The sequence below is a fragment of the Apodemus sylvaticus genome, chromosome 11 (genome assembly GCF_947179515.1).
Source record: "Apodemus sylvaticus chromosome 11, mApoSyl1.1, whole genome shotgun sequence".
Lineage (NCBI taxonomy): Eukaryota > Metazoa > Chordata > Mammalia > Rodentia > Muridae > Apodemus > Apodemus sylvaticus.
Window position 1 is genome coordinate 12,039,354 of NC_067482.1, and position 21,078 is coordinate 12,060,431.

Genomic DNA, 21,078 nt, shown 5'->3' on the forward strand with positions numbered 1-21,078 from the left:
GGAAGGTTCTGTGAAGATATGCCAGGTGGCCAGAGCCTGAGGAGGGACAGCTTCTAAAGAAAAGTCAGTGGTCAGTGATGGAGTGAAGACATGCCAGGAAAATTGAGGTCTCGGTGAGGAAAACTGTGGTAGAGGGGGTAGAGGGCATTTGATCCTGTGTGAGCTACTGTGAGGCCTTGAGACTTTCTTCCCAGTTACAGGAAGAATCTTGAACAGAGACACACACTTAATGCTTACAAGGATCTCTCTAGCCACTGTGTGAAAAGGAACAAAATGAAAATATTTACAGCAAGTCTCAGCATTCCTGTAGTCTCAGAAGCATGGGAAGTAGCCCAGTTGGAACGATTGTGGTGGAGATGATTAAGAAGAGATTAAATGTCAATAGTTTTTTTTAAAGTTATAACCCTTTGTCTATAAAGAACTTAAATGTAGTTCATGGGAGTATGAAGTAGATTTAAAATAGTTTCTTTTTTTTCTTGAGGTGTGGGAAGGATGATTAGTTATCAGATAGAATATGATGAGTTCCTTATTGGTACTGTTGGGTGATAAATGTGTCTGAGTGACCGTGGTTCCTTGGTGGCAATGCTATGGAAGCTCCTGCCTCTACAAATGTTAGTGCTTTATTTGCAAAGTGATTCTAGGAGTCATCAACAACACAAATCCCATGTGGTGTGTACCAGAGAACTGGATTCTGCCTTCCAGATGTTTCTGTTTGCTTTCTTGGGTAGCTTCAGGGGGCATTCACTCTCTCAGACTCCATGCTCTCTCCATAGTGGCTTCTCTCTTTTGTGAAAGGCTTTTTGTTATAACTACACAGTTCCCTTCCTGCTTACCCTTCCTTAAGCATTGCCTGACAGGCTCTCCCATGTGTCTGTTGGGTTTCCTTCCCCAGACTTCATGGTGTTATTATAGATTCAAGGTCCATCTCTATTACTCATGGGCTACATAAGTGCACATCTAGTACGTGGCCTTGACACCCATTTAGCAGTCCAGCCTATTGTACTATCTACTCAGGTATGGTTTAGATGAATGGAAAAGTATTTTTAGATGTCTGCCATGTATGTTGAATTCATTTAATTCAAGAAAAATGACAGTCATATGCAGAATGTTTTTGAGGATTTTTCAACTGGAAGTCTGTGTATGGACAACATTCCTGATTAAAAGCAAGAAACTTTTGGTTTGTGATTGTGACACAGATCTAGGAGTGACAAGATGTAGTTTCATACTCTTCTCATCTGGCTTCAAGTCTATGCCACGGCTTCAGCTCATAGCACTCTTGTTTCTAAGCTCGCTCTTTTCTTAATTTGTTTATGAAGTTATGTGAACAATGAAATTACTTCCTTTACCACACTGACCACTCTATGCTCTGATGTTAGCTCTGACAATGAAAACAAAGGAAATGGGTAAGCTGGGATTCGTACAGTGAGCAGAGGTAGTGTTTGGGATAGTACAAACAGACTCAGAGCAAGGCCGGTAGCTTTAAGTCATTGCTTCTTCTCATCCGATTTTCCATCGTGCTTGGCTGAGACAAAGGAAAGTGAGATCTGCAGTCTTTAGAACATTGGTATTCTAGTTTCACATTTGCAGAATGGAATCAGCATAGGTTTGTGAGTTCCTTGTTCATTGAAACATTGTTTGTGTAGGAACAACAAATGGACCTTTTTAATTAGTATGGGACGAGGGACGAGGGACTCCACAAGATCCTGCCGCCAAAAGTAAGACCAAGAATGCACAGGGTTCTCCCAGAGTCCGCTGCAGTTTCTCACGTACTTCTAGGAAGTACTTTTCCTGTATATTCCTGCCTTCCTAGTTTGGTACTTACTGTAACTGCCTGTGGGGTGGTGTGGTTTGTGTCTTGAGTGTTTAACTTGTGAGGAAGGAGAATGAGCTTCCTCTTTTTTTCCCAATCTATACTCAATTGTCTTCTGTTAGCTTTAAGAAGACAGTATTTAGATGTTTGTCTAAAATTCTTGATAAAGTATTTCTTTTTCTTTGTTTATCTTCCCTGAGTTCTTTCTCTTTTAAAAACAAACAAATCCGACAAAAAGACAACCAACTGAAATGCCTTTTCTGGGAATCCCAGAGATGTTGGGTTTGGAAGAGACACTGTTTTCATGTAAAGTCTGTGCAAAGTTCTGTCTATAAAGTGAAAGTGTGGACGTCCGTTTTGACACCTGTGTCATGTGAAGTCTTGTTGATTTAGAGTTCACTTTCTTGGTACATAGCTTATAAATGTCAAACAAGGAGTATCAAGTGGTAAGCTGATTAAAAAATGGCCTTTGAATTCCTAGGAGATGCACGATCATGACAGAAAAATTGCATCAAATTATCCAATGCTCACAGTTAATTCCATTGTAAAAACACTGCCATTAAAATATAGAGAAATTCTTTCTAAATGTGTGGCCAGATCCAGTGGGGCATCTGTAGCTGTGGATTTGTAAGAAGGGTTCCTACCAGAAACAGCTAGCCTGGGCCGAAGGATGACTCAGTGGTTGCTACAGTGCCACTTACAGGCAGGACCTATAGCAGGTGCCCAAAGGGGAGAGGAACTTGGTGGACAGACAGTGGAGAAATGTAAGTTCAGGTCTTGCCTGCATAATATATGGATCATGACCAGAAGTCAGTGGAAGGAAGGATTATCAGACTGAAGTTTCAGTGAGACACACACAGCAACAAGCTTTGCTTTTCTTATCGACCTGTGTTTTATATCTACCTCTCCCTCCGAGTCTATAAAGTAATTGCTGCCGTATCATCATTAACCCTGTGGAAATTCTGCCTGGAAGAAATTGGACTTGAACCAACGTAATTGTTGCCTAAGCACAAAAGCCCCTAAGGGACCATTTGCTTAATCCTCAAAAGTTGTGGTTCTCACATTCTTTGGAGACATATTTAAATCATTCGGCAGCATGTTGGAAGATGTTGCATTTCTTGTTAACCATCTTCGCATGGCATGACATAACATGCACTAAGGAATTAATAATTAACTAGAGTGGAACAGAATTTCAGCCTGATACTGTTTGGCCATTTTCCCTTAGTGTGTGCTTCCTTCAAAGGATAAAGAGCACGTGGGGTTTGACCTTAAACTTCACTTCTTATTTGTTTATTTTTTTCCCTACAGTCCAATGGGATCGCAGCCATCATAGCTATTTTGGTGCTGTTGCTGCTCTTGGGTGCTGCCTTGATGTGGTGGTTTTGGCCCCTTTGCTGCAAAGTGGTAAGAAGAGTTTTCAACTCTTATTTATTTTTTAAAAGCGTCATGATACAACATAAGGCCCACTGTATGAATAAATGTCACATGGTACAGGAAATGAATGAATGGATGAATGAATCCAGCATTTAAAACAGCAAAGTTTTAATTGGCAACTTGAATCTCGATTATTTTACAACTGTAGTAAATTCTAGAAAGCGCTTATGTCAATATCTAGCATACAGCCCACCTCAAAGACACTTTGGAACTCGGGTTGGTGGAGAGAAGTGTTGAAAGGTTGAAGGTAGTTAGGAACTGATATAGGGGAAAGTCATTTCCACTCAAGCTCAAGGAGAGTTCTGATAAATGGATAATGTTCTTCACCATCATCCCGAGAGCTGTGGGTCTGTGGCTGTTTTAATGCTCACAGATTGCATATCTTTGAAGATCTATGACACTGGATGTTCTTTTATCTTACAACTGTAACATGTTTTAGAGGTAAGTCCAGTGCAGAAGTTAGGCTGTCAGTTAAATGGTACTTTTAGAGATAGGCAAACAGCTTCTGCTATTTGCACGGAAAAAGTTTGGGACAATGGAGCGCCTTCCTGTTGTCTTAACAGGTCGTCACCTGAGTGACTTGTAAAAGCACTGAACATTTCTATCTAATAGTAGTTTCACCCCAGCGCTTACTTAGGACTCACTGGGCTGGTGTGCTTCCCTGGGGATCCACACCTCTCTGATGCTCTGGGACTGAGTCTGTTTTCTTATCACTTCCTGTTTAAAGAAGCAGCCTCATTGACTTGTGACCTCTTTCATCACCCCAGAGCCAGTACCTCTGTGTCATATCCACCTGATGATTCCTCTCTACTTACATGTCTCTCCAACTGAATCCAAGTGTGCGAAGGCTGCCTGATGTTAAAGACTTGTAGATCCCAGTTGAGGCCATTATCTCAGGGTTGTTAATCATCACAACCCCTTAACCATGTATGGTACTTTATTCACAGTACCAGGGATTAAGTTACAGGCATCCCTACAGAGGTGTTATTTAGCCTTCTACAGGATAATGCATAACACACACACACACACACACACACACACACACACACATATATGTGTGTGTGTGTGTGTGTGTGTGTGTGTGTTTTACTTAGTCCCTTTTTATAGGGTTTATTATAGAAAAGATTATCTTAGGAAAATCTGTCAGTGTGTTCATTGTATTGCTTGTTTTGAGAGTGTTACATAAGCACTTCCCCTATCTCACAACATAGAAGACTGCCTTTCCCCTTCACCTTTGTTAAGAGATTTCAACTTCCCACAGCATCAGGCCATGGTTTGTATTCTGTCTATGCTTCTTATCATCTGTACTGCAGTCTGCTTTCATGAAGGCAGCCTCAGGACCTCTTACCTCAGGGTAGCTGGCCCACAGATGAGGCACAGCATTAGCTCACACATCAGGCAGGATGAGACTCTTGCTGTCTCTTTGCTGAGCTCATCAAGTTTGTGCCACAGCAGTTTATGCTCAAAAAGTTTCCCGATATAATCTTGATTACCTTAGACACGGCTATTTTGGGGTGGATGGCATTCTTGAGTCTCAAATTAAAAAGCAAAAAGGTGCCCTAATGTGATTTGTGCTCCTTGCATTTTTAATTTAAATTTCACGGTGGCAGATTCCTCCCTTCATTAGTTAGTAATTTCATTTACTAATGGTCACAGGGTGCAAAAGTGTCCAAGTGTGTGACTGTTCCCTTAAAGATACATGGGAAAAAAACTGAGGGGCAATTTTCAGGAAGTTGTTATTCTGAAATGTCATTTTAGAACATAAATTTGAATGTTATAAAGGAGATCCTATCATCATCTGGTGGAACAGGTCCATTCTAACCTGAGGCTCTGCAGATCATAAACCATGAACCTGTGTTATGCAAGGCATTGAGCCATCTCTTCAGTTATGTTATAGGACTCCAGGAAGAGTTTCTAGCTTCAGAAGTAGCATGATATCTCATTAGTTCTGAAATGTGTTTGACAAAACAGCCACTTGCACAGGTCCTAGGTTGAAAAGCTGGGGTAAGGTGCAGGCAAAATTCTTCCTTCAGCCTTTGTTGACTGTGTGTTGACCATGTAGAAGGTGGCAACTACTGTACTAGGAACTGGAGAATCATACATGCCTTCCGTATGATATGAAATTTCATATTTTAATAAGGAAGCAAAAAAATGTGGCCTAGAAATGTAAATGAAGGACCCTAAGTACCCAGTAGCACCATCTGAAGGACAACAGCCTCAGAGGCACCGACGGTGTCTATGATCTCAAATATGTTTTAAATAATAAAAAAGTGCAGTTAATGAAGGACATTTAAGGTGTGTGTGTGTGTGTGTGTGTGTGTTTTGTGGTGTGCTATACAAAGTGCTAAGCTGAGACCTACTATAGAAGGCAGTTTGGATTTTAATTAGACCTTCATACACAAGGGTATCCTATGTATTCTAGAAAGTTTGCACTCACTGGAGAATGGAGACTTGTGGAGCTTTGAGGCCTGAATATATATTGAGGCTCTTGCAATAGAGAGATTGTCTTGAATAATATAGCTGGGCTCTATACATAGCCATAATTCTTATGAGGAAAACTGAAAAGGGGGAAGACAGCGCAATGGAGACAGATTGTAATGACCCAGACCTTAAGACAAGGAACGCTGATGTGAGCAGAAACTGGCAGGGGCCAGGGACAGTTTCCCCTGCAGTCTGCAGAAGGAAGCCATTAGCCAACAGCTGACTTTTAACTCCATTACAATTCAAACTCCTGACTTCCAGAAGTGAATGGACACAAATCTTTAGTGTTTTAAACCACATGTTTTTGATGACTTTTTGTTGCAACAATAAGAAATATTGTATCTTTGGACTGATTCTGATATTCCCAAGTTGGAAATGACCGGTTAGGGCTATTGATTTTGGAAAGCAGGAGATGTGGCTCAGGGGTAAAGGCACTTGCCAACAGGCCTGTTGATCTGAGTTCAGTAGCTGGAACCCAACATGTGCAAAGACATAACTGGCTCTCTCCAAAGTTGTTCTCTGACTTTCATATTTCCATTAAGGTACTAAATAAATTAATAATAAATGTAATAAAATAAAAAAATAGAATAAACCATTTTTGGTTCATTATAGTTAACTGTCTAATAGCACGTATAATGGTTTATGTACTGAATAGGACTGACTTCCTGTCTCAGAGTGTGATAGCAACAGTATTAGATTATAATTCTGAGAAATGTCCTAGGCACACGGATTACTAGTGTCACCAGAAAGCAGGGACCCACGTATAGGTTCTTCAGGATGATGCTACTTGCAAGAAGAGCCTAACGTGGCTTCTTTCAAATTTAGCTGTTGTGCTGTGACTCTTATGAAAGTTAGAGATTGGTGTTTTGCCCTGCAGAGAATAGCAGGCATGGGACATTTAGATAAATATGGTATCTGTAAAATCATTTTTTGTGTCTGTTAGCTGTACCAGCTTCATTCCAGGACACAAGGAGCAAATGAAAATCAGAAGCTTTACTTCTAAACTATTTTATACTGATTTTACTCCAAATGCATAGAGTGAAATAGTACATTTTATTGGTGATATGGAGGTAAATGCACACAGAAGCAAGCATTTAGTATAATTATTTATTTAAAATTTATCTTCCAGAATAGCTCAGCAAGTTTATGAAAACAGGCACTTTGATTGTTATTTATTTGTAAATATGCCCAGTGGTATAAACATAAACAAATAGATATAGATAAATATTCAGTAAATACATCTTCTGGGACATCTTCTTGAACTATGTCATCACAGACACTGAGAGATGTAGTGTCTGCATCTACCCACATCAACTTTAAAATAGAGCGCTCTGTTGCTTGTTATAAAATAAGTCCTGTTGGCTGTGGAAACATATTGTGCTGGAAGGAGTTTGTAGTTGTTACCCAGCATGCCTGGTTCTTTCATTTTCACTCAAAACTTGTCTCTTACAAATGAATACACAATAGAAAGCACAGGTTAAGTATTTCCATCCAATTGGAACTCTTCATTGTAATAAAATCTGAAGTTTTTTTTTTTTTTTAACTCTCTCAGAGTTGCCTCTACATGCAACCCACAGGGGGTTTTCTAGCAGAGAGATGATGAATTTATACAGAAAAAGTCTTTGTATATACTTGTAATGGAAATCTATCATTTACTTTCATTCTTTGCTTATGGTCCCTAAAAATCCTGAGTTCTGAAGACTGTCGCCACTAAAAAACACATATCAAATGATTCCCAAGAAGAAGAAAGGAGAGGGCCCTGGTCCTGGAAAGGCTTGATGCAGCAATGTAGGGGATTACCAGGACAGAGAAGTGGGAAGGGTTTGACTGGGGAATGGGCAGAGGAAGAGGGCTTATGGGTCTTATGGGGAAGGGGGAACCTGGAAAGGGAAAATCATTTGGAATGTAAATGAAGAATATAGAAAATAAAAAAAAAAAGGAATCAACAAACTCCCTCCCCCCCAAAAAAGAAAAGAAAACACAGTTTCTATAACACATCTAGTTCAGATAATTTTAAAATGTATTTTACATGTATACTTACTTTACTGGCTGGTTTCCTGTGTCAATTTGACACAAGCTGGAGTTATTATGGAGAAAGGAGCCTCCCTTGAGGAAGTACCTCCATGAGATCTAGCTGTAAGGCATTTTTCTCAATTAGTGACCAAGGGGGGAGGGCCCATTGTGGGTGGTGCTATCACTAGGCTGGTAGCCCTGGGTTCTATAAGAAAGCAAGCTGAGCAAGTCAGGGATAACAAGCCAGTAAGCAGCATCCCTCCATGGCCTATGCATCAGCTCCTACCTTCAAGTTCTTGCCCTCTGTGAGTTCCAGTCCTGACTTCCTTTGATGTTGAACAGCAATGTAGAAGTGTAAGATAAATAAACACTTTCCTCCCCAACTTGCTTCTTGGTCATGATGTTTTGTGCAGGAATAGAAACCCTGACTAAGACACCTAATTCAAAGATATAATAGGTACTGTCTGTTACTTGGTCTCATTATTTAGTAAATTAATAAAACAGCATACCTGCTCCTGTAACAGACTTTTAATAGATTTGACAAATGGAACATATTTATAACTATAATTTCAATATTATTCAAGTGCTCCAAATCCCATGCATTCAAGTTTTTCTTTGTTAGTATGAGAAGGTTTCTGAGGATTCACCAGGTTATTACGGTAGAGCATCAGAAACAAAAGAAAAGGCAGATGTGTCTGTTATAGATTGACTACTCAAGATACTTTTACTGTGATCGTTTATTCTATCTTGCCATTAATTTTAAGGAGAGCTCTTTACAAATGAAAGGGAAGGGTGACTGTGATTGAAAATGCCGCAGGTTGTGCCCTCTGCATACCTGGCTCTCATACAGAATCCGAAACAGGAGCAAATTTGGCTCAGGAGTCCATCTATTGATATTTTTAACAAGAGAGCTCTTACACAAACGCTGGATGAGCAGGCCCTACCACTAGTCATCTGTAAGTTGTGTAGTGTTTGTGAACTGCTCCAACAGGGCGATAAGCTATCACAAATGTAGATGTTTTCATTACTGTGTAGCTTAGAGGATATATTGTGTTTCTGGCAGATTCGTTTGACTAAACAGGACAGCAGAAACGACAGCCAGATAGTAGCATCATTTGGGATAGCCAAACACTCCACCGAATTACAGATGTAAGGCTAATGAGGTGGCAAACAGAGGCTTTCTGGATTCTTGTCAATGAGCATGGTACACAGCTGCAAATACAGTTGATTATGCAGGAAACAATGCAGTGGGTGTAGGTCTAGTGTCCTTAGCCAAAGTTCTCTATCCTCAAGGAAACACTGTTACATTCATTGATTCAAAGTGTCTTCAGGGCACTTAGGATGTTATAGAAAGGGTTTGTGACTCTTAAATTAGAAAACAACTTAAAAGTTGCCTTTTTAAGGAACAATTTACTTACAAGTTAAACTTCATAGTGGTGTTTCCGACCAGAGCTCTATAGAATAATTTTCTTAGCCAGCAACAGCTGTGCTGTTCCCTTTACAAGTAATAACACTTCTATATTGCACTTGCTTTTTATTGTTGAGGAGGGCTCCTGGTACCTTTATTGAGTTACTTTCAGAGAGGCCCGATTTTTGGGAGGAATGCGCAATAAAACAGAAGTAATTTAAATTTTAATATGCCTTCCTTGCACCATTAATTAAAATGATTTATGTTCAGTTGCCTCGTTGAAATAGAGTGTGATAGATGCTAGGATGTATTGCTTCCATGGTGATAGTTTCCAACAGCATCATTTTGGAAGCACTATCAAATTCTTCTTGGTCTATGACAGCAGCATCTTTCATAACTCCTGGCATTATACTGTTCTTCACATGTTCCATGTGACCTTTGAAGGTTGTGTTTACTGTGTAGCTTTCTGACTACTGCCGTTTTTTATTTTATTTTATTTTGTTTGTTCAAGGTAATATTTTCTGAAGACTAGTGAATTTGTTAAGAGAGAAAAGAAGGATGAGATAACTGGACTATTTTCAGTGTTCAACTAAGATATTCAGAAAGGACTTTCCAAGTGCAAATCTAAGGGAACCTAGGACTTCAGTGCCTGCTGTGCAGTGGTGGCACACACCTTTAATCCCAGCATTCAGGAGATAGAGGCAGGCGGATTGATTTCTGAGTTTGAGGCAAGTCTGGTCTACAGAGTGTGTTCCAGGACAGCCAGGGCTACACAGAGCAACCCTGTCTCAAAAAAAAAATCAGTCCTTGATCCATAGTTTGGTCAAGAAGAAAAGTGAAAATGATTTATATATATTATATAGTATATAAAACATATAATTAATATATATTATATATAATACTGTAAGTACTCAGAGTGTTTTCCATGTTGCCTGCAGGCTTGTAGAACTTAGATGGTTTTCTTGTAGTTCCTGGCAAAAATTACTTCTGAAATCCTACTTGTCTATAGTCATTATACTGTATCTTATTTTAAAACTCCAAAGCAGTTCAATGTTGACAGTTCTTTCACTATTTTTTTTCTGAGTATCAGAACATATGATTGCATCAAGCTGGCTGCAGGCTCCCGAGCTGACATTCCCTCGCGCAAAGAATGCCCACATCATTCGAACATTTGAAAAGTGTTAATGAGCCGATCAAAAGGACTGTTGCCTGAAGCAGCTAACTTTTTTTTTTTTTATTTTTTTTTAAGAAATCGGCTCTCCTCCAAACTGAAATCTTCATTCTAGCAGCTAAGGAGATGAGATGTAATCCCCCCCCACCCCCACCACTCCGATGAGGATAATAACAAACGGAAAAAAAAATTGGAGGAGACTCAAACTCTCCATATGGTTCATAAAGTGGTGGAAGTGTCTTCCAGAATTTTCAATACAGAGCTGAAGGATGCTAAGTGGAAAAAATGCTGGCAACCAGGCAATATTATGCCTTTTAAAACCTGCACATTCTCATGAAATATGGTGCACATGAATACATTCTTCTCTCGAGTAAATGTGCTCTTACACTATTTAATGTAAGAACGAGTTTCTCACGACTGTTATTTTTAATGCTTTTGGACCACACTAAGTTTTTCTTTCTCAACCACAAACTGATTTTACTGGCACGCGGGGTTACTGCTTTCATGTAGACTCCTGTCAATTTTTGGCTTTAGGGACAATTGGTGACACATTATTTTCTTTTTCTTTCCTCTTTGTTGCTTAGGAGGCCACATGGTAGTATGCAGAGGAACATTTTCAAATGTAGTAAGAGAACTAGTTTGTCTCCTGTCCTAAAAATTCTGAGTGGTGTGGGTTTAATGGCGGACATGCAGTGCTTCTCTGAAATGGTGTAAGCCTCATCTCTAGCACATGATTCATATAACTGATTTTCTGGTATATATGATTTCCCAGCAGCACTGCTTAGAAAACAACTGGTCTATCACAGACTTTTCCTTGGTCTTCAAACCGTTACTGTGAATGGATCTCATGTAGTGGAACTAAACTTGGTATTTGGAGGTAGATTGTTTTAAGTGATGGACTTGAATTTTAAATTTATCTTTTTATCTTTGTATATACTGAGGGGGTGATTGCTGGAAGTAGAGCTTTCTGTTTTGCTATACTTAGGATGGGCATCAGCAAAGTAATCTTGCTGGCTCATGTGAATGTCTACCACATGGCAACACAAGAAAAGGATAGACACTGTTAGTAAGAACATTCTCCAACCCTGGTTCTGGGGGTTCTGGGTCCTGTCCTAAAGCTTCCCACCATTTCTTGAGATGAAGGGTGTGTCTTTTTACTCAGTAGACTGACACTTGACTGAAGTAGAACATAAGGCTTCATTTTCACTATTAACCATGGGTACTTTCAGACTTCAATATCTCTCTAAATTTAAAATTGCTCAGACACATAAATATTTTCATGTTGCCTGAAGAAATAACCTCTGAAAGAATCTGTTCTGGAATGATATCAGTGTAAGATGCATGCTCACACATCGATAGGTAATTATACAAAGTCATAGGAACAAGAGACCTATCAGAAATATTGCGATGTATGTATTTTTATTTTCTTATAAGCCTTTTCATGTTGGTGAGGACCTAATATTAATCCAATGTATTCCAAGATGTTGAAAATTGGTATGATCTCATGCATCCCTTACTCCTGTTGAATTCACTAGTTCTCTAGCTTCATTGGTTAACAGAGAAAAAAATGTTGATGATTTCATTGAAATTGGTGGTATTTTACTATGATGGAGCTCTTTCCATCATTATTTACATTTTTATAATATATATTATATTATATATTATAAAATTTAATATAAATTATAATATTAAATAATTATTATGATTATATTATAAAATATAGTTTTATATTTAATATAAAATAAAATGATGACATAATAAATTATAATATAAAAATATAATAATATATTTTTTATAATTTATATTTTTATCAATATCTCACTTGAAACTTGATCATGATCTAAAACACTGATGTCCATATATCTGAAGGGATTAGGGGGATTATCAGTCTGGTTGCAGTAAGATACATGTAGATAGACTGTTGAGGCAGAGCATTCTGGAGACTGATGACCTATCACACAGAGACCTCAGAATTTAGACAAGAGAACAGCTGGGTCATGTAAACCTGCTCCAAAGAGGCTTGGTATTTCCATAATGTGGATTGTGGAAAAGTAAAAGCTTCCCAGTAAAACAGAAACAAGTACTTCTTGTCTTGGATAAGTTTGATTAGAAGTGACTACATAAAGATTTTTTTTTAATATAAAATTATTTTTTTGTGTTTGTGTGTGTGTTTTTGTGTGTGTGTGTATGGGTGTGTGTATTTGTGCATGTGTACTTGAGTTTATGCATGTGTGCCACATAAGTAAAAGAGTTTAAAGAGATCAAAAGAGGGTGTTGGTTCCCCTGGACCTAGAATTCCAGGTGGTTGTGAGCCTTCTGCAGGAGAAGTAATTGCTCTTAATTCCTGAGCCAATTTCTACAGCCTCACAGAACGATCTTAATGTAAGACTCAAATTTCCCCTTTATTAGTGAGCCTCTAGGAAATAAAAAGGAAGAGTTAGTGATGGAATTGGACAGTGATCTTCAGGACGGTATCATCACGCTAGAGGTTCTACTTATATTTGTCTGTGCAAGAGGTACATGCTATAATAGGAAATTTGAAATCTTTACTATGAAATGAAAGTGATCTCAGATATATTCAGTCTCAGTGGAAGAGATGGGTATATTTTGATCTTTCTCTGGTGAGAGAATTCCGGAGAATGCATGAAGAAACAAAAGAGATGCAAATTCCAAAGCCTTTCAATAAAATCTAATACTTTCTTCATTTGAGCTAGGTGCATTGGAACTTTGAATTTATTTTGACTCAGGGGGATGATTGATTAAGCTTCTGTTAGAAGAACATTGGCTCAGTTACACAGGTTAGAATGAAGACTTACTAAAGGGGCCGAAAGAAGCCAGTTGTTTAATTTTTACTGAAAGAATTTCGTGCACCCAGTGGTGAAAATATAGTATAATGATAGACTACCACAAGCATGGCTACTAGTATTATTAATATTTCCCTTCTATAGCTTTTTACTTTTTGAGCCTATCATAATGGTTATATTGTGTTCTGATGAAATCTACTATTCCTGACTCCTCCCCTTCCGGTTTCTCCACCCCCCCATCAGCTTCCCCTACCAATCTTGTGTATTCTTTTTTTGAAACCCATCAATTAAAATGCTGAGAAGAGGCCAGGAAGCATGAGGCCCCAACTGCTTTGCCCCCAAACACCATTGAGTTAACTGCTGACCCATATTTAAAAATGTTATTTTATGGATGGAAATGGAGAACATCATCCTAAGTGAGGTAACCCAGTCTCAAAAGAACACTCATGGTATGCACTCACTGATAAATGGATATTAGCCTAGAAGCTTGGAATACCCAAGACACAGTGCACATATCAAATGATGCCCAAGAAGAAGGAAGGAGTGGTGGCCCCTGGTCCTGGAAAGGCTCAGTGCAGCAGTGTAAGGGAATACCAGGACAGGGAAGTGGGAAGGGGTGGATTGGGGAGCAGGGGGAGGGAAGAGGGCTTATGGGACTTTTGGGGAGGGAGGATCCAGGAAAGGGGAAATCATTTGAAATGTAAATAAAGAATATATCGGATAAAAAATGTTATTTTAGCTTAAGGAAACTGTAGTTGTGATATCGATTAATGAATATATACTAAAGAAAATGAACAGAATAACCTGGGTAACATGTAACCATTTTATTAAAAATGGGTTATGTCTTTAGCTCCCAACTATAAACTCAATAGAAATGCAGTAGATATTCTAGCCTCTAAAACCAGGAATTTCTTTCCATTAGAAAGAAAAAAAATGTGTGTGTGTGTGCATGTATGTGTGTGTGTGTGTGTGTGTGTGTGTGTTGTATGTGTTTGGGTGATGCTATATGTGCTGTGTGTGTTGTGTGTGTTGTATGTGTATGTGCACATGTGTACACACATTTTCCAGACTCCAAGACTAGGGCTGAAGCGTGGAATCTATTAGAAAGAGAAGTTTTGGCTTTGTTTGGGGTAAAAAACCTTTTTATTTCTTTTTTTAATTCGATATATTTTTTATTTACATTTCAAATGATTTCCCCTTTTCAGGGCCCCCCATTCCCCGAAAGTCACATAAGCCCACTTCCCTCCCCCTGTTATTCTACCCACACCTTCCCATTTCCCTGTCCTGGTTTTGCCCTATACTGCTACACCGAGTCTTTCCAGAACCAGGGGCTACTCCTCCATTCTTCTTGGACATCATTTGATGTGTGGATTATGTTTTGGGTATTCCAATTTTCTAGGCTAATATCCACTTATTAGTGAGTGCATACCATGATTGATCTTTTGAGACTGGGTTACCTCATTTAGTATGATGTTCTCCAACCCCATCTATTTGTCTAAGAATTTCATGAATTCATTGCTTCTAATGGCAGAATAGTACTCCATTGTGTATATATACCACATTTTTTGCATCCATTCTTCCGTTGAGGGATACCTGGGTTCTAAAAACCTTTCAAATGATGAATTTCTTGCCAGTCAAATGATGCTTTATGGAGCAGTGAATTTCTCTATTGCAGTGGACCAAGCATAACTGGAACCACTACTAGGTAGGGAATTTTTAGAATTTTGAAGTTTAGGTTTGTGTGCACTTTTCATGACTGAAGAGTGTATTTGCCATCTTTAAATTTGGGGGAATTCTAAGTCCTTGATTTTGGGGTGTGACAGCAAGAATGGAAAAACATAATCCTGTCTTCTTTCTTCATCTTTCCTCTTTTCTGTAGTTCCTCCCTCCTTCCCTCTCTATCTCCTCCCTCACTCCTGCTTCCTTCTTTCCTTTCTTCTTACCTTTTCCTCCTCATATTTTTCACTTTCCACCCCTTTCACCTTCCTCTCCTGATTTCTCTCCCTTCCCTTCTGCCTTAAATCCTTAATGTTTTGTACCAACCCCACTCTGATGAATCATGGGAACACAGAGGGAAGGCAAGGCACACATGGAACTTGTATTGGCACTTGCAAGGAGATTTCCTTTTAACTAGATAAAATCAAGAACTCTCTGATAAACTTTGGGGAAGAACATAGAGGTGTCTGTGAATATCATAGAAATTATAACCCGTTTTTGAGAAGATGGAAATCCATGGCAAGAGATAAGGTAGAAAAATATTTCAAGGAATTTGTTGGACCTAGGAAGGATTTGGAGAAAGTACTAGAAAGAAGAAACTGATCATAGGTTCTTCTGTCGTTTGTAGTCTGCTTCTGGAAAGAATGAACACTAGCATGGAACATTGGGAAGAAATTTGGGTTGGCTTTGATCTTACTGAGTGCAGTGCTGACAGTAGTGTTTCCTTTGGATATGCATGCTGGTAAAGATAAAAGTACTCCCTTCTTAATAAAGGGATATAGACTTCATAACCTTATGTCAGCTTCATTTGACTATGTTTTGTCATAAATCTTAACCCCATCTCTGGAGTTGCCACAATAGTCATTGTTTTGTACATTCTTAGTTTTCTTATGCAATGGAAACTTTTACATTTTGTTTTGTTCTATTTTGTGATAGGTTATCAAGGATCCTCCCCCACAGCCTTCTGCACCAAAGGAGGTAAGTGTGTGCCTGGTAAAGGGATACATAGCTGTTTCATTTTTATATCTAAATAGCATCCCAAAATTCATGCAATTCTGTTTCTGTGACAGCTAAGTATCTACTTTTTGATTTGTGACAAACCAACTGCAACTTTTTATCTTATGATTTCTTTAATGTACTAGAGGAATGGCCCCTTCATTGATAGATATAGACAGACTGGCTCCAGGATCAAAAGTACATGAGGATTTAATATGGATTTATAGCCATGTATTAATGGTCCTGATGATATTTATCTAAAATTGTTAAAATATCCAATCTGGCCATTGAAAGGTGCCATTACTTTTGTCAGAGTGGTAATTGCTCTTGTATTATTCTGTTAGCTGGCATCATACAGGCAACATAAAGGAAGGGATGTTTTGATATTGTGTGTTTTTAGTGCTTCTTTAATGTTTGTCTTTTCATTATAAATTTTATACTTCAAAGTTACATATATGCAGAAATATGAAGTAATTGAAATGCGGCCCCAAGTTGAATAATTTTTTCAAGTTTGAATTGATGAGCATACTTGATTTAAAGTACAATATTCATACTTCAAAAGGCAAACTTCTGTTAGCCAGTGGGTGATGCGGAGAGAAACTGATGAAGGGGAAGAGCAGTCATACCTTGTAGATCAACACTTGAAATTGTTGTGTGAGATTATAAACACACTGTATATCCCACGTATAATTTTGTATTTTCCCATAACAATGGAATAATTTAAAATATCTCAATATGACCCACCTCTGACTAAGCAACATTTTAATAAATTAATTAGGTATACTTTTAAAAATTGTATCTCCATAGGAGGAGGAGGAAGAGCCTTTGCCCAACAAGAAATGGCCGACTGTGGACGCTTCCTACTACGGTGGTAGAGGGGTCGGAGGAATTAAAAGGATGGAGGTTGGTCTCTTAAAGCAAGAGAAAGCACTGATCTAAAGTATACATTTGTAGAATTCTAGAGCCATAGACACCATGCTTTTTATAATTGCATCTCTCTTTAGTTAGCACTGGGTCCTCTCTGTGCATATTTGTTCTCTGTGGAAGCATCCTAGCTGTGTCCAGAGCTGGTGAAGAACAGCAGGCTCCATCAATCAAAAAGGACTGCATTGATAAGATTTATGAATGCTAAGGATAAAAATAGTTATGGGTTTCCTTACTGCTTTGGAAAAAAATACCCCATGGAACATCAGCTTTAAAAATGTCAATCATTTAGAGTTGCAACAATGCTCTTCTTTGAAAAGACTCAACAGTTAGTTACTATTTGAGGGAAATCACTTTTGCAATATTCAACACCATGAATATGACTTTATCACAAATATAGAAGAGGCACATTCAAACATTTGACAGCTTTTACTTACCAGTTACCAAATATCCCAGTTAATACTTCTTATCATTTTTGTTGAACTATTTTTTTTTTGTTAGTCCAGTAGTCCAAAGATGAAGATTCTTTCTAAAGAAAAGGGTAACATGAACCAGGGAATGGATCCTGAGCAAAAGAATCCATTGTGATTTTATGTATTAGTAGGTTTGTGTTACAAACACTTTAGATAAACCAACTTACAAAGAAGGAATTTACTTTTGGCTTGGAGGTCTAACCTCAGCTTCGAAAGCCTTCCTGGTTCTAGCCCTGCATCCAGGCTTACCCTGGGCAGGTAAGAAGCAAAACAAGAGAAAAAATGTCCAGCTATCACCCCCTACAGGCACAACCAACAAAGGCCTAAGTCTTAGACCTCCTCCTGGGCTTTTAGGTGCTGTTACCTTCCGAAAGCGCCTTGCTGATGACCAAGGCATTAATACACGTGTCCTTAGGGGACTTTCCATATCTGAACTACAGTAGTTTCTTTATGCTCAAGAAAGTACAGGCATGCTTCCTAGTACCCTGTGATTCAAAGTTCAAGAGTCCTTGAGTGCCAGCAAGGGAAGTTGCATCAGCCACCCTTCCTTTACAGTTGCAGAACATTTTTGAAAAAGAGCCAACTTTCATTGAGTCTGTGTCCATTAATCTTGTATATTGTAGGCACATTACTGCAATATTCTGTTGACGCAATGATAGCGTGGATGATAATGAATTTAAAAATGATAAAGGAAAAAAAACACCCCATAGATATTTACAAAGAAGAAATTCAGTATATAAATACACACAATAAATTGAGTTGAGAATTGGGTATTATTAAAATTTATCTAATGTGAATTTAAACTTGGAGTGGGAAAGTCAAGTCCACAATGCTTTTATTAGCACACCGATAGATCCAAGCCTGCCCAGCACCCAAGCTGAAGGGAATAAATTGATTATAGAAGGGCTCAGATCCACGAGCATGGAAGATTTTTCCGTTTTCTGAGGTCTTCTTCGATTTCCTTCTTCAGAGACCTGAAGTTCTTCTCATACAGATCTTTTATTTGTTTGGTTAGAGTCACACCAAAATACTTTATATTGTTTGTGGCTATTGTGAAGGGTGTCATTTCCCTAACTTCTTTCTCAGCCTGCTTATCCTTTGAGTATAGGAAGGCAACTGATTTGCTTGAGTTGATTTTATAACCAGCCACTTTGCTGAAGTTGTTTATCAGCTGTAGGAGTTCTCTGGTGGAGTTTTTCAGACCAGTCAGAATGGCTAAGGTTAAAAACTCAGGAGACAGCAGGTGTTGGCGAGGATGTGGAGAAAGAGGAACACTCCTCCACTGCTGGTAGGATTGCAAGATGGTACAACCACTATGGAAATCAGTCTGGGGTTTCCTAATGACACTTCTGGATATGACATGACACTTCTGGAGGACCCTGCTATACCTCTCCTGGGCATATACCCAGAGGATTCTCCGGCATGCAATAAGGACACATGCTCCACTATGTTCACAGCAGCCTCATTTATAATAGCCAGAAGCTGGAAAGAACCCAGATGTCCCTCAGTGGAGGAATGGATACAGAAAATGTGGTATATTTACACAATGGAATACTACTCTGCAATTAAAAACAATGAATTCATGAAATTCTTAGGCAAATGGTTGGAACTGGAAAATATCATCCTAAGTGAGGTAACCCAATCACAAAAGAATGCACATGGAATGCAATCACTGATAAGTGGATATTAATTAGCCCAGAAGTTCTGAATACCCAAGATACAATTAGAATATCAAATGACTCCCATGAAGAAGGAAGAAGAGGGCCCTGATCCTGGAAAGGCTTGATCCAGCATTGTAGGGGAGTATCAGGACAGAGGAAAAGGAGGGAGGTGATTGGAGAAGGGTGGAGAGAAGAGGGCTGGTAGATTTGGACTTCTTCTTTCCCTGATCTGGCCTAATAATGCATGGCAGTCTGTCTTGGATTTGTCTGTGTTTCTTTTCTTACACTCTACCTGTTATCTCTGTCCTCTTTGGGAATGTCCTGGGATTCTCTCACTGCTCCTGCTTGTATAAACTCCTCCAGAGACCACTTCCCAGTTGAATATTGTTGGACTCCTATTTGGCTCTTCTTTTTTGTTGACTGAGAAGTTGAGAAAAACAATAACCCAAATCCCCATGGTTTTGGTCAATAGCAAGACTTCCCAGAGAATGAGATTGCCTAAAATTGGTGAGATTCGATGTGTGTGTCCCTCCACCCCCAGCCAGATAGAATAGTCCAATTCACGTCTCTTGGTTAAGAATTTACTTATTAAATGACTTTATTCAGATGAGCAAATGAACCAAAGACAGAAAGCTATCTGGCAAGTGAAATGTAACTGGAAATTAATACTTTGTAAATCAGTTAAATATTATGAAATAATTTTTAAAAAGATTATTTATTTTTATGTAATATAAATTCATACAACTCATAAATCATGTATAACTCCTTCACTCATTTCTTATTGCTTACATTCAAATCCTTACCCTTCCCAGTGCACACCTATGGTGGCTTTTAGCACATTGCCTACTTATATGCCACAGTCCCACCATCTGGAAGGGAAACATATAATATCTATTTCTTTGATTTTTGTTATGGATTGAATAAACATGAATGCACTGAGTAAATACTATCATTACCACCGCACATCCCTTGTGGTAGAATTGAACCACAGAATCTTTCATTTTCTTCATAAGCCACAAATTGTCTCCTTATTTGAAGCGGTGGAAAGGCCATTGTGCCAGATTTAACTGATGTTATATTTTTGAAGAGTTATCTTGCATTAGGGTCATATTATTATAATAAAGAACGATGAGGATGCAGGCAGGAAGATCCTTGGACTGTCCTGTCTAGCCGGCCCAGTCTAATGGGCTAGCTCCAGGGCCCAGTGAAAGAGAGACTGTCTCAAAATACAGGATGGAGAACTACTGAGGAATTGACAACTGAGGCTGACCTCTTGCATCCACACCCATATGCAAACACTTGAACATGCACACATATACCCATACATACAGAAAAATAATAATAACGAGTGATAAGGAATTCATGAAAATGCAGAAGAAAAGGAACTGGCGTTAGCATACCCATTTGTCTTCTTACACCGGACTGGTGACTCACAGGACTGTGGGCCATGTAAGGCAAGAGCTTGCTCCTCTGCTGGGACCCTTTGATTGACAGCAGTGCCTCCTTCCTTTTAAAGGTCCGATGGGGGGATAAAGGATCTACTGAGGAAGGTGCAAGGCTAGAGAAAGCAAAAAATGCTGTGGTGATGATCCCTGAAGAAGAGATACCCATCCCACCAAGACCACCTCGACCCAGACCCACACACCAGGCGCCTCAGACAAAGTGGTACACTCCAATTAAGGTACGTGCCTGCATTTTGTGTGCTATAGCTGAAACCTAATGGGGACTTAGCTTTTACAGTCTCTCCTATCTCCTGAGGAAGACCAAGGCCCATAGAACAGCAGACATCCATTTTTATACTCTAGCAACTGCCTATTTTCTTAGCACAAGCCTTTACGTTTTTATATTTATTTACTTGCTTACCTGATTAACGAAGTGAAACTATCCAAGTTCACAAGTCCAATATCTCTATAGGGTCGTCTGGACGCACTCTGGGCTTTGATCATGAAGCAGTATGACCGGGTGTCCTTGATGAGACCCCAGGAAGGCGATGAGGTAATATGATTCCTTGAGAAAGGTGGCTGGGGGCGGGGCATATAATGAAAGTAATTTAAAACTTCCTGTTGGCAGGCAGGGTAGAATCGATGCTGACCCATGTATATGCTCTTGTTACACAGGGTGCTTGTTAACGTCTGTGTTTTCAGAATTTGCATTTCTTTTTCAAGCCAGTTTCATACCACTGCCTTT

The 21,078-nt window shown here is 39.0% G+C and overlaps 1 protein-coding gene across 1 annotated transcript in view; it reads left to right on the forward strand.

Annotated features, from left to right (window-relative positions):
- The window catches only part of Antxr2 (ANTXR cell adhesion molecule 2), a 146,856-nt gene that overhangs the window by 68,115 nt on the left and 57,663 nt on the right, over positions 1-21,078 (forward strand). The window contains exons 12-16 of the mRNA XM_052198699.1: positions 3,119-3,214; positions 15,774-15,815; positions 16,641-16,736; positions 20,408-20,572; positions 20,806-20,886. Coding sequence (XP_052054659.1) covers positions 3,119-3,214; positions 15,774-15,815; positions 16,641-16,736; positions 20,408-20,572; positions 20,806-20,886 — 480 coding nt within the window. The remainder of the gene's footprint in view (positions 1-3,118; positions 3,215-15,773; positions 15,816-16,640; positions 16,737-20,407; positions 20,573-20,805; positions 20,887-21,078) is intronic.